The sequence below is a fragment of the Athene noctua genome, chromosome 8 (assembly GCF_965140245.1).
Source record: "Athene noctua chromosome 8, bAthNoc1.hap1.1, whole genome shotgun sequence".
NCBI classification, from domain to species: domain Eukaryota; kingdom Metazoa; phylum Chordata; class Aves; order Strigiformes; family Strigidae; genus Athene; species Athene noctua.
The window spans coordinates 10,451,239-10,463,966 of record NC_134044.1 but is presented as its reverse complement, the minus strand read 5'-3'; the positions used below and the strand labels follow the sequence as shown (position 1 = coordinate 10,463,966).

General features: G+C 40.0%; 1 protein-coding gene across 2 annotated transcripts in view; it reads left to right on the top strand.

Annotated features, from left to right (window-relative positions):
- Positions 1 to 533: 533 nt before the first annotated feature.
- CUL3 (cullin 3) overlaps positions 534 to 12,728 on the top strand; it is a 58,458-nt gene continuing 46,263 nt past the window's right edge. For both annotated transcript variants that reach the window (XM_074911979.1, XM_074911978.1), the window contains exon 1: positions 534 to 958. In XM_074911979.1, coding sequence (XP_074768080.1) covers positions 893 to 958 — 66 coding nt within the window. In that variant the 5' untranslated portion in view covers positions 534 to 892. The remainder of the gene's footprint in view (positions 959 to 12,728) is intronic.

The window sequence follows — 12,728 nt, the reverse complement described above, 5'->3', positions numbered from 1 at the left end:
GAGGCCCGCTCACGCCCCGCTCCCTGCCCGGGTGCCGGCACCCGCCCTGCAGCGCTGAGGGACGGCCCGCCGCCAGCCCCAGGAGCGGGCCGCGGGCGGGGCGGGACCCTCCGCCGGGAGAACCCTCACGCGGCCGGCCCGGCCCCCGCGGCGTCCCGCGGCCGGCCCCGCCCCGCCCCGCCTCCCCGCGGCGTCGCTCTCCGCCAATCAGCGGCGCCCGCCCCTCCCGCGCGCCTTCCCCGCCTCCGCGCACCGCCCGCCCGGCGCTGACAGCTCGGGGCCGCGCGCCCGTCTCGCGAGAGTGGCGGAAGCCTCGCGAGAGCGGCCATGGCGCCCCCCCCCCCCCCGCCGGCGCTGCCCCGCCCCCCGGCCCTCCCGCCGCCCCCGCCCGCCGCCGCGGCCGGATCTGTGTCTCGGTGGCTGCTGGCTGGGCGGTGGGACGGGGAGGGAGAGGACAGGGGAGCACAGCACAGCATAGCATAGCACAGGAGAGGAGAGGAGAGGGAAAGGAAGGGAAGGGAAGGGAAGGGAAGGGAAGGGAAGGGAAGGGAAGGCGCACTCGGCCCTGCGCACTGAGCGATGTTTGTCCGCCATCGCGGCGGAGGAGGAGGGTGAAGGAAGCGCCGCTGCCGGAGCGAGGGGCCTGCGCCGCCGCCTCGCCCCTCGCCGCCGCCTCCCCGCCCTCCCCCCTCCCCCCCGCCTCGGCCCGGACCGGCTCGGCTCGGCCCGGCCCTCCCGCCCTCCGCGCAGTCCCGGGGACCGCAGCCCGGAGTGAAGGTCGCCAGCGGCCTCCCCCGCCCGGCCCCCGGCCCCGTTCCCGGGGTCTGCCGCCCCGCTGCGCGTCCCCCGGCGTCCCTCCGGACGGGAGGCGCCGCCGCTGCCGGGCCCGAAGATGTCGAACCTGAGCAAGGGGACGGGCAGCCGGAAGGACACCAAGATGCGGATCCGAGCCTTCCCTGTGAGTACCGGGCCTAGGCCGGGCTGAGCGGCCGCGCCAGGCCCCGGCCTCCGCCTGCCCGCGGGCCCCGCGGCCTCGCCGCCCTGTCAGCCGCGCCGCGTGCCTGGGGCCGCGGGGCGCCGGGATGGCCGCGGGCGGAGGCGGCCTCGGGGCTCGGAGGGGTCCGCGGCCGCGAGCGGTGCGGGGTGAGCTGTCAGCCGGCCGGCGGCCTCGGGCCCCCCCCGTGCCAGTTACGGTGCGAGAGCGGGATCTCGGGGGAGCGGTGCTCCCTGCCAAACGGCGAGTGGGAGTTGGAGGAACTGGTCCCCGCGAGTATCGGCTCCCTCGTTAGTAAAACAAATCAATTATGAAAATCCACGCGCGGCACTGGGGGGCGGGGGAGGGGGGCTGGTTTCTTTGTTTTCAAGGAAAAGGCCTCAGAGAAGGAGTCGAAGGTTATACGCCTACATCAACAAAATTAGTTAACCCCGGAAGAGGGGGGTATTTATTTATGTCTTATGGAGAGTTTCCTCTCGGTGCATCTGTTTCGTTCTCCGCTCTGTAAAAGAGGCTGTAAGTCCTGTGATTATAAGATTTAGGTGGCACGATGCCAGGTGTTCAGAAGAGGTTACTGTAAACATCTAGACATGGATAACTTTCATGCATGTTCGGTAGAGCCATGAGCATGCCATCCCTTTGAGTTAGAGGGGAATGAGCCAGATTATTAATTTATACTGCCATAAAGCTTGCTGTGTTTTGACAGTTGGTTCAATTAAAGCTTACAACAGAATAACAACTACAGTACTGTTAATGACATTGAGGAATGAGAGAAATAGAAAAGCTTCAGTCTACCAGAGGATGGCCAGGAAGTGTGTATGTGTTCATTGCTGCATACGTTAAGACTAAGATACTTAGTTGAGTCACTGGCTTTTAAGGTTTAGCGTTAACTTTTTGATGCTACGTCTGATCCCAGCAGGCAGTAGTGTAGAACTAATGTGCCTTGCCTTTATAGAGAAACTGGACATACCTGTTTATCTTATTTCACTGGCAAAGAATTTATCAATATATTTGCTTCATCAAAACTCTCACTGATGAAATTGGAGAATTCTTTATATTCTCAACAGGTGGCTTAATCATAGCAATCTGATTTATACCGTTTTTCCCTTAATTCTTCCTCTACTTTAAATCATTGACAGTTGCATTTAGTGGTAAAAGTCAAAAGAAAAAAAAATGGGCTATGAAATGATGAATTTTATCTGATGAAAGGTTTTTGATCTCAAAATTGATTTATTTCTTTTAACAGCCTGTTTCAAGAATGTCAATTTTGTTAGGACTTGTTGAATTATAGAAATAAAGAAAAAAACTTACTGCAACGTGGCCAGGGCTTTACTGACAAGGAGTAAGAAAACCTGTACAAAAATAAGCCATAACAAAACCAATATGTATGTTTTATAACAAACCACACCAAAAATATAGCAGTCTTTTAATCTGATAAACAGATTCATGTATTCCAACCGTGAGTATGGGTCAACCAACAAAGGCAGACTTAACAATGGGATAAACTTTAGTTTGTGTTTTACTTTTTTTACCACTTTTGTAAATGAGCATATGAAGTTAGTTGGGGGGTGAAGAATGCTCATACAGAGCCCTGCTCTTACATAAACATTGTAATCAGTTTTTGTTTTTCTTCTTTTGAAACTGGTTTTGTTAGCATTGTCTTTCTTTTCAGTTGCTTAAAGAATGTCTAGATTAAAAGGGTTTTTTTTTAAAAATCTCAATTCGTTAAGTAAATAGGCATCAAGGCCTACAGATCTTAAATGTTTGGTGACATCTGTTGACAGAAATTTTTCAGGTGTTCTCTTCAATAGATTTTCTTTTATAAGAGATTTTGTTGACAATCCTGTTGATAAAGTGTTTATAGAAAAGAATCTTGTTCGAAGAAAAGCTAGCTTTATAGAAAAGTGCTTGGTTGAGAGATTTGGAGATTTCTCTTACATAATTGCAGAATGCAGTAGCCATAGTTCATGTAAAAATCTTAAGGTGAATTTTTCGGAGGCCTAAGTGGTTTTGTAGCTTTGGTCCTGCAGATAGTGCCAGTGACTGCACTGGGATTATTCATGTCAATGAGGTTGCATTTGTGTGTGGGATATAGTCTATATTTAGAAAGTGTACTATTTGTACTTCAGCTACTGATCTTCACTCTTTTATCTCAAATTTGGTGGTTGTTTTCTTCAGCTCTGAATTAAGAGTGTTTCCAGAGGTGACTTTGTAGGCTCCTTCAATTTGTTTTCTTATTGATCATTCCTCAGTAGGTCTACATGGTTTAGATTAGTTCGCTTCTTGCATGGAAGTAGCTATTTACTGTTATGTTAAATTAGAAGTAGCCAAATTGGGGAGGTAAGGTTCCTGGAACATAGCAATATTTTGGTAACTCCCTCCATGTAGATTCTTTCTCCTTAGTATTTTTTATTTTTTATTATTATATTTCTCTTACTGTTGTATTTTACAGTAGCTAAAGGAGAAATAGTAATTTGCAAAATAATACTACTCCAACATTTCCTTGTTCTAATTTACTAGAAATTAAGTAGAAATTGACCAAAACATTTTAAAATCACCCATGTTTTAGCTGGAGATCTTAATGTTTTGGAATTATTGATGGCAGATTATCTGTCATCCCAAGTGTCCGTTAATATTTGCTTGCTCCTGGTATGTGCTCTGATGTGGTTTTTCTTACCTCAAGGGCAATGACTTTGAGTACATGGGGTACTGTTTTGCTGAAGTGGGTTTGCAGAGTAATCAAAAGTAGTTGAAGAAAATAGTTTTCTATACGTTTAACCAATTTTTCTGTGCACAATAGAAAAAATGCATTTCTTTTACTACTTTAAGAAGTAACTTACTAAAAAGGAGTTTCTCATGTTCTCTTGTTGGGCTTGATTTAGACAGTAGTAATCTTTGCATCAGAAGTAGTCCAGATGAGGATGCATTCTTTTTTGAGACTTCAGACTTGGGCGGGTTTTTTTAAAATATAAAGAATAACAGAAGTAATTTTTTATGGAAGTTTATTGTATATTCAGTAGAGCAAATTGATGAGGTTAAGCTTGTGCAGTTAAGTAACCTTATGGACCACTGTAAGTCTTCCACTGCACTTTCAATAACTGCTCATGGTACTTTTAACACCTTCATAATGTACAGCTGTTTTATATTTGTATAAGGTCTATCCAGATAGCATTTGGAGTAAAGTGAGATGAAAAGGTGTGAGCGGGCTTTTGGGTGAGTGTAGATTCTTTTTTCTTAAGCAATCTTTAAACTTTCTTGTTTCAAATTCATACACACTGCAACAAATGGGAGTATGTTGTGGTTGGACACTGAAAACACAATTTGTGGAATGTCAAGTAATTGTCAGTGATGTAAGTTGGGTATAGTTTGTAAATATATTTTTTTTTTAATTTGGAGGAGTGCGGTAGTGTTTTTGCTGAACACACAGTATGTGCGTTATGTGAAAATGCAGGTTTGCTACTCCTACAAAACATGGATTAATTGCACCTGTTCTGGAGAAGTGTTGAGGGTTGTCTTCTACCCTTCCCTGGTTTAAAGTACTCTCAGGGTCTCAAATTGTCTCTTATTGCTCAACTCTGAGTAAGCACATTGCTGCTGGCTAAAGGAATATTTTAAAAGTTCTCGAACAGGCTTGCAGCAAATCTCATTTTAAGATGATTTAGTTTATCTGTGAAAAGTGGTGCCAAAGAATGCTAGATTTGCACTTAAAACTTCTGAAGAAATGCGATGTCTGTAACTGAGATCTAGCATGTATAAATTATGTTTCCTGCAAGTGTATTTGAGCTGTTGTGCAGTGACGGTTTAGCTAGTGGAAAATAGTAGCCTTAAATGTGTTTTGATGGAGGAGTTGTACAAAGTAAAAAAAAATGCACATTTCTTACAGAAATGAACAGTATGTGAGAATTCAGAAAGCATTCTGTGAATTCATTTTCAAAGTTTATACAAGTAATGTTAAGCTACGTTGAATTAACTTTTTTGCAAGAACTCCCAGTGCGTCAGTTGTCACCATAAAATTGGTTGGACATATCTTTCTGAAAACCAGCATGACCCAACATGACCCAACATAGGTTATTGGGTTTGATCTTTATAGTGAGGGGTGGTGGGGGTGGTGGTGTTGAGTGGTTTTAATAATTTTCATTTCCTGCAGAGCTATCTTTGCTCTAGAGCAAAATAGTGTTTTGCCAGATCTCAGAACTATTCTAGTGGATCAGTATTACATGGTTACATTACCAATTCTGGAGAGCATTTAGAGAGATTCTACACATGTGCTTGAAATAGGAGTCTTTCAAGTATGTGTGTGTGTATATGTATATATAAAAATTTCACTGATTCATTTATTTGAAATACTTGTGCCCAAGAAAATTCTCATTTCATCAGGTCTTGTGCAAAAAGGCAGACAGACTTTTGTTTTTTTCAACTCCATTTATCAGTTGATGTTATGCCTTCCTCAAAGAAAGTTCTGTAAACTGAAAAGTGAATGGCTTCAACTGTTCCATGAGAAGGTATTAAGACTCATATTTTCATTGCCACTGCTCCTTTCTCAGAGCTAACAACCACTTGTTTTAGGTTTTGTGTAGGCAGAAGGCTTTTTTTTTTTTTTCTGAGGGAATGCTGACTGCTTCTGTGGTTTGTTTCGAATCATGGGGAATTGGTGATGCAAGTTGAGATGAGGTTTGTTAAATTTATGCTTCAACCTGAAATGTGTGGATCTGTCAATTCAAAAAGTTGATGTGAATTTTGTGTTTTACTTGAACACCTTGCAACAGATAGACCATATTAAACGCAGTGTACTGCAGTTAAATTTCTAAGTGTTCAGATTATGTAAGCAATACATACATTTCTGCTTTGGTCTATAACCCTTAAGAGCATGTGTGCTGTCTTGATGAGGGAATGGAGAGGTATGGAGGATGGGATGAAGATGGTTTACTGCAGGCTTTTTCAGCTCTGATTAAAATAGTGTAAAACCACTGAGTGTTGCAAGGCCACCTAGTTAACAGCTGGCTTTGTGAATCCTGATTACTTTATATTCTCAAATATATTTATAAGCTATTAACCCATATAGCATATACAGTAGTAGTAAGTTAATGTTCACAATTAAGATTTTAGAAGGTTTAAAACTTAGAAATAAAACAGACCAAAACACTAAACCACTTTATCTTATCCAAAGGAAAAAGGTGGTTTTGGTGTAAATTACAGAAACGTACAGAAATACTTGCTGTTTACTGGACAGTTGATCTTATGAAGTCCTTCTAGTTTTCACAGATTATTTTTTTTTAATGACATGCTATGAGCAGACTGAATGCCCTTAGAATTTTAAGAGATGATAACACTGATTCCAAGGTATATTTTGAGCAGTTGTAGGTGGCTTTTTGTTTGTTTGGGTTTGTTTTGGGTTTTTTTAGTTGTGGTCTAAACTAATCTCATTAGCATTTTTGAGTTCTGTAGATATTCAGCTTTCAGTTGCAAATTTTCTTTTTTTTGTTAGTTGGGTCTTAAGTGATGAGCAATCATCGTTCCAGTTGGTATGAGTTTTGAGTAAGTGCCTCTGCATGGCACTGGAAAGAGCACTGCTCTTTATGTATCTTGCGTCTATTTGAAATTTGCTTGCTTTTTGTGCAAAAGTGTAAAGTAACACCACTAGCATTCTGTTAAGATTTTTATATTCTACATAAAGAGTTATAATAGTAACATAAAAACAGAATTTTTTTTTCTAGAAAAATTATTACTTTTTCAAAATGTTTCTTCTTTTAATCTCTTCTGGGCAGGTGTACATGGCACAAGTGGCAACACTTCTCAATTTCAAATATGTATTTTGAAGTCTTTGGCTTTGATGTGTAGGACAGGTAGTGTTAGTGCAGGTGCTTTTAAATTGTTATCACCATGACTCATCTGCAGCATCTGATAATCTCTCTGCATGTAGTGAAAACATTTTGTGATAGAGTGGGACAGATTTTCTTAAGATAGTTTGGTTGAGTCCATTCATAAAATGCACTGTGATTCTGTTACAGTCTAAAATAGGTTCCTGCCCTTGTGCATATGATCACTGGATGTTATCTTTGGTTTCCAGTAGTTAAAACATGCGGAAAATCAACTCTTGAGAAGTGAGCTTGTGTTTCGCATTCTGAGGCAGTTTTTTGTGGAAACAATAGTAGGAGAGTACTGTAGTAGAAAACTATAGCATGGCCAAGCATCCTTTTTATTATATGATTATTTTATTTTTCTGAAATTCAGTTAAAGCCACTAGAATTCTTAGATTACTAAGGGTTCTTTTGTGAAGGTGCAAGTACTGGCATATCAGCAGGAGTAAATACCGTTAGATGACTTAACAAAAGAACTTCCATATCAACATTTTTAACAGGCATTTTAGGGAAGGAAAAAAGTGTGTTTAATACCTAAGTACAGCAAGGAGGACAAAACTGTAATAAACATTTACATTTGGATGGTGCTCGCTGTGGCGTTGCCTAGATTCTTTAATTAGTTGTGCATAAAATTAGTCTTTGAGGGCTGAAACTGTCTTGCTTGTAGTTTAAATAAGGTATAATAGTATGCAGAATGTACAGAGATAACTTATTTGTTTATGGTTATAGATGAGGTGCATTTGTGGAAATGCCAATTTTTTGTTTAATACTAATGAGAATAAACAAATGAAGACAACAGTTTAAATTGTGATATAAAATTGGACTAGCTTATATCATCAAAAATTCATAACATTTCTTATGCTACACTTACAGGCTGTGTGTGTCTTTCTCACATTTGTATGTGAAGAACCTTTATTGAAACAAATATTTGCTTTTTACTTTCACACTACTTTTGTTTTTAAAGTGTTGGTAGTAGAGTAGACCTATTTTTTGATATTACATATGTGGATATAGTTTCCATGTGTAGCTCTGGGTTTGGTTTTTTTTAACACTCTCTTCGGTATTAGTCTTGCTCTTCCAGACACTGCTGCTTTGTGCATCCGATTATGGCGTATGCGCTATATAGTGCAAAAATCCCCCTGGGAAAGGTTATTGTCAGCATGCAGTGGTATTGATTATCTGTAAATGTAGAAGTGATTTATTAAGTGTATCTTCCTTCCCATCCCTGAAGTAAGCTGAGGGAAAAAATTGCCCTCTATTGGCCTCTGACTACCATAAAATTTTATCTTTTATTTACTATACAAGTTTTTGAATTGTTAGGCTGTTACCGTTATGGAGGAGTTTTCATCAAGTCTCCAAAGCCTCCAAAGGTCCTTCTGGCTCCCGCCCCCCCCCTTCCTTCATCCACCCCAGATTGTTCGTTGTCTTCATTGTTTTGAAATGGCTTCAAGAAACATGTCTACAATCTGTATAAATTGATGTGTATTTCACAGATTTCTTTAAATAGTGTTGATTTTTCAACAGTTGTATAATATTGAACTACTTGTAGGTTAATTGAAAAAACTCAGAAATCACTCCTGGGGGATTTGCATTGAAGTTGAGTGGGCAAGGAATAGGCCATTTGTGGTTCAGGGAAGCTTTCTGAATCCAGGTCATCAAGGCTGGGAAGTTAATGAACTAATGGAGAGAGGATACCCCTGAGGAGACTCCGGTGCCTTCCACAGAAAGTATGGATGTGCAGAGCAGCGTTTCTCCTTCCCCTGGCAGTTCTTAACTGGGATTGAGGCACGCGGCATCTCTGTCATTCTTTAAAGTCATTATAATGTTAATATTATGCAAGTCATCAATAGAAAAGATTTGCCAAAAAACCTCATGCATTTGTCTCTTACTGAATTAATGCTCTTTATTTCTACTTTGTAGTGTTGGGATGACAGTCTTAAAGCAAATAGAATTACGATCACATACTGAATCAAAAGTTTTAAACTGTTTTGACTTAGATTAGAAAAAAAAGATTTCTGTTGTTTAAGAGTTAGGAGTGATGTGAGTAGTAGGCTGGGGTGTAGTAGTGCTGCTTCTGCAGACAGTGACCCGTCCATCATCTGTTATGGCAGTTTTAAGGCAACCAACTGCACATGTTGCAGTCCCACACTTGGGTTTTAAAAGGATTTGAAGAAAGTTGGGGACCTAAATCCCATTGGCATTTGAAAGTTACAGCAATTTTTAATCTTCGCTAGTAAATCTAGTTAGTTCATAGGCAATCAAGCAACTTCCTGCTCTTAAGTCTTCAGTAAATTGGAAGTAATTTCCATGGAAGAGGAATGAGCTACCTTCCTTCTACTGCAGTGTAAGAGCCTGCACACGGCCAAGTAAGTTGCTTTGAGGAATTCTGAAGCCAGATTTACTTTGTGGTAGTTTGCTCATGTTCACATAGCATGTCCTTGGCTGTTATAAGATTTTATTGCAGTGAATTAAATTTTTAGGATCTCATCTATAAATGGAGAAAGATATGCCCAGTAGTTTATAAAATTTTATATCGCTGTCATTTCGCTTTTGACAAAAGCCTGTTTGACAGCTATGGACACACAGCTGAGCTCTTGAAGTGCAGAACTACTTGTCTCTCCCTGTGCCTTCTGAACCTCCAGGGTCCTGCTGACAGATGAGAGGAATGGTTCCACTCCCAGAAATTGAGCTCTTCTTCATTCCATTTCTACTGTTCTAATTAGGTTCAAATATTTTCTTTTAACACCAACTTTGTTTAGGATAGAAACCTTAAAGCTATTGTATTTCTTTCAGGAACATATTTCCTGCTGTTACACAAGCCTTTCAGAATTTTTTTTCCATGATTTAATTTGAGTAAAGTTGTGTTAGGATTGCTACTTTTAAAGTAAGTCAAGAGAACTTTGAACTTCTCATAGTCTTCAAAATATTGATAATAATTTTTACTCTTTTGGGCAGGAGAGATGAAGTAGATTTTTGGTGTCAAATCTTTTTATCTATTCCTTTGTTTCATTCAGAATGGATTTTTATGAGTTAAGCAATCCTGACCCGATACACGCTTTTCTTTTTTTTCCCCATTTGCACCTTAAGTAATCAATGCAACTACTGAAATAAGCCAAAAACTTATTTCATGTCTGAAAATGCTTCTGTTACCTTGCAAAGTTAAACATGAAAGGTCAGACTTTCTGAAGTGTGAACTTAGATCTAGACTTCAGCTGTAACAGTTTCCAAATTAGTAAGAGAAGTTTCAGAGGTATAGATGATTCTTCTTTACTATTGTTAGATTGAAGTGTTCTTAGGAAATAAGTAGTTTCATTATAGATGTTTTATAATCCTCCTCCATTTTCAGGCACTATAGTAATGAGCACTGTAGAAATGTCATTGAATGTTTTTAAAAGAACCTTAGTTAATAATAAAGGCAATGTCACTATTTTGGTTGTATAAGCACTTCCATTATGTAGCAGTGACAACTATCTTTTGAACTAGAACTTCCTATACTTGGTCTCTTGCCAATTCAGTTCTTCTAGAAGCTTGAACAAAACCAGTTAATTGTTACCTTTTAAATACAACTTCTTTAAAAACAAGTTTCATAACATGATGACAGGTGGGCAGAAGCTTGCACCACGGCAGGGGGAGATTTGCTCATTTAGAGATAATGCCTTTTGGTATTTAAAAAGTCATTTATATTTGTCTGCAGGTGCTGGGGAAAAAAAGTAATTTTAAAACTTGGATTTCTGTATTTTTAATTAAATACTATTCTGCAGTCCTCTTTGAGCAAAGCATGTAATTCTAAAATAAAGTCCCTAGTGTAATTAGTAGCATCTTTGAAAGTTTATGTTGAAAAGGAGTTAATTTTGGTCTGTTTTCTTTGTTTATCCCCAGTATCCAACCCTTCTGGAGGACAACATCCTTCAGTCCTTGCTGACTAAAGCATGTGTGTATTTCAAGAGGTTTGGGTCTTGTGAAAAATAAAAAGACATATGAGTGTATAAGAGACAGAGGTAAACTTTGTATAAGTGATCACAGATACACTGTTTACTGACTTTGATTATCCTGTGTTGTTACTTAACTTCCTGGTATAGTTTTTATATAGAACCTTAAAGACTGGTCTGTGTGAACCCATATGTACCAATAAGTGAATGAAAAATGAGGCTGATGAGCTATCATTCATTTTTTATTGACTCAGACAAGTAATATTCTGGTTTTATATGTGTTAATGAGAGTGACTGTTTGAAGGTGCATTTTGTAAGTTGAGCATCATAAATTGCAAATTGAACCCATAAGTTGATTTTTTTAGACAGCATAAAGTAGATTGTGGACTACCCTTAATGGACCTTCAGGAGAGGAAAAACATAAGTCTTGTCCACAGACTTAATTATTAATATGTCATGCAAGAGTCTGCATCTCTAATAGAAAAATGGAAAGAATTGATAAATTCAAGTCTCAAGGGTGTTTGAGAATAGAGAATACACATGGATCTTGTTTTGAATTAAATAGGTCATGTTACATACTACACTTCTGCTATTTACTTCTGTCTAAATATGTTGTCATCTACAGTTGGGATATGCTGTGAAACTATTTCATGAAAGACTGTTGACCTTAGTCTTCGTGTATGTGATGTATAGTTGCTCATTAGTAGTTACAAACACTTATTACAAGTTAGTGTTGGGAAAGTGCAAAGGTCTGTAAATGGAAAGATGTCCATGTTCACAGACTCAGAACTAGGTACTTTTGTGTTTCAGTTTATATTTAGTTGTCTGCCTTTCCAGGTTCTCTTAATTGTTTTTGCATTTTTGAAAAGAAATTAAACAAAAAGTTTTTCATCTTCTGCCTTGTGTTTATTCAGTAACTGATGACTGCTCAAATATACATAGTTCATAGTCACAGTTTAGATGAAACAGGTGTTTGGGAAGAGTTGTTTTTCTAATTTTTTCCCCTTTCCTCCAGGATATTATGTTCCACAGATTTACAAGACTGAAGTTGAGGAGAGACATTTGGGAGAAATTAAGAAATTGTATTAATAAAAGTTGAAATCTAGAATAAGTGAGTATGTGGGCAGTTCGGGGTTAGTCTCATTCGTCTGAATCAGTTCCTAAAATATGAAAGAGAAATGAGTTTCATATCTTTCTTTAAATTTGTTCAGTCTCTTAAATATGTCAAAACTGTTGCTGCAGTGTGACATTTTCCATTAAAGACTTGTTTTAAATTTTTCATATAGGCTGTTTAAATTGCTTTTGTGTGGTGAAGCTCCTGTCAGGTCTACCTATAGCGCAGACAAATGTTACCTTTTGAGAGGAGGAACAAATCTTTTTTCCAGGGTTTTAAGTTTACTAGAAAACGAAGTTCTTCAAGGATGTTACAGTTTGATGTAGAGCTTATCAAAACCAACCAACCAAACCCCTTCCTCTTCAAGCCCCCACCCCAAAGCAGCACTTGTTTTGTGATTAGAGTTGTAGTGCTGTGGGACAATGCCTTGGAGGTAGACCAAATCTGTCAATCACTACGCAGGAGGTATGACTTCATCTTTCAAGGAACAATCACTTTTTAATCTACTTAACTCTTCCACTCCATGCTGGCAGAGTAGCTTTTCATTGCTGCAGAACCTATTTAAGCAAAGTGTAGAAGGAAAGGGTTTTGCCTAAAATCCTGCAGCCGTTGGGTGCTTTAGCAGAAGATTCCCTTTTTGACTTAATTATGTGTTCTGCTTGCTTCTGCTGAGTAAAGCCTGACAGAGCTGAGAAGGAGAGGTGGGTATTGCGATTCCTGCATTTCTACTAGTGACAGCTTATTGTCATGGAACCCTGCCTTTTCTACAGAGGCTTGAGCCTTTTTTAGGGGTCAAACTAGAGTTGATTTTTCTCTTGGCCTTTATGGGATAA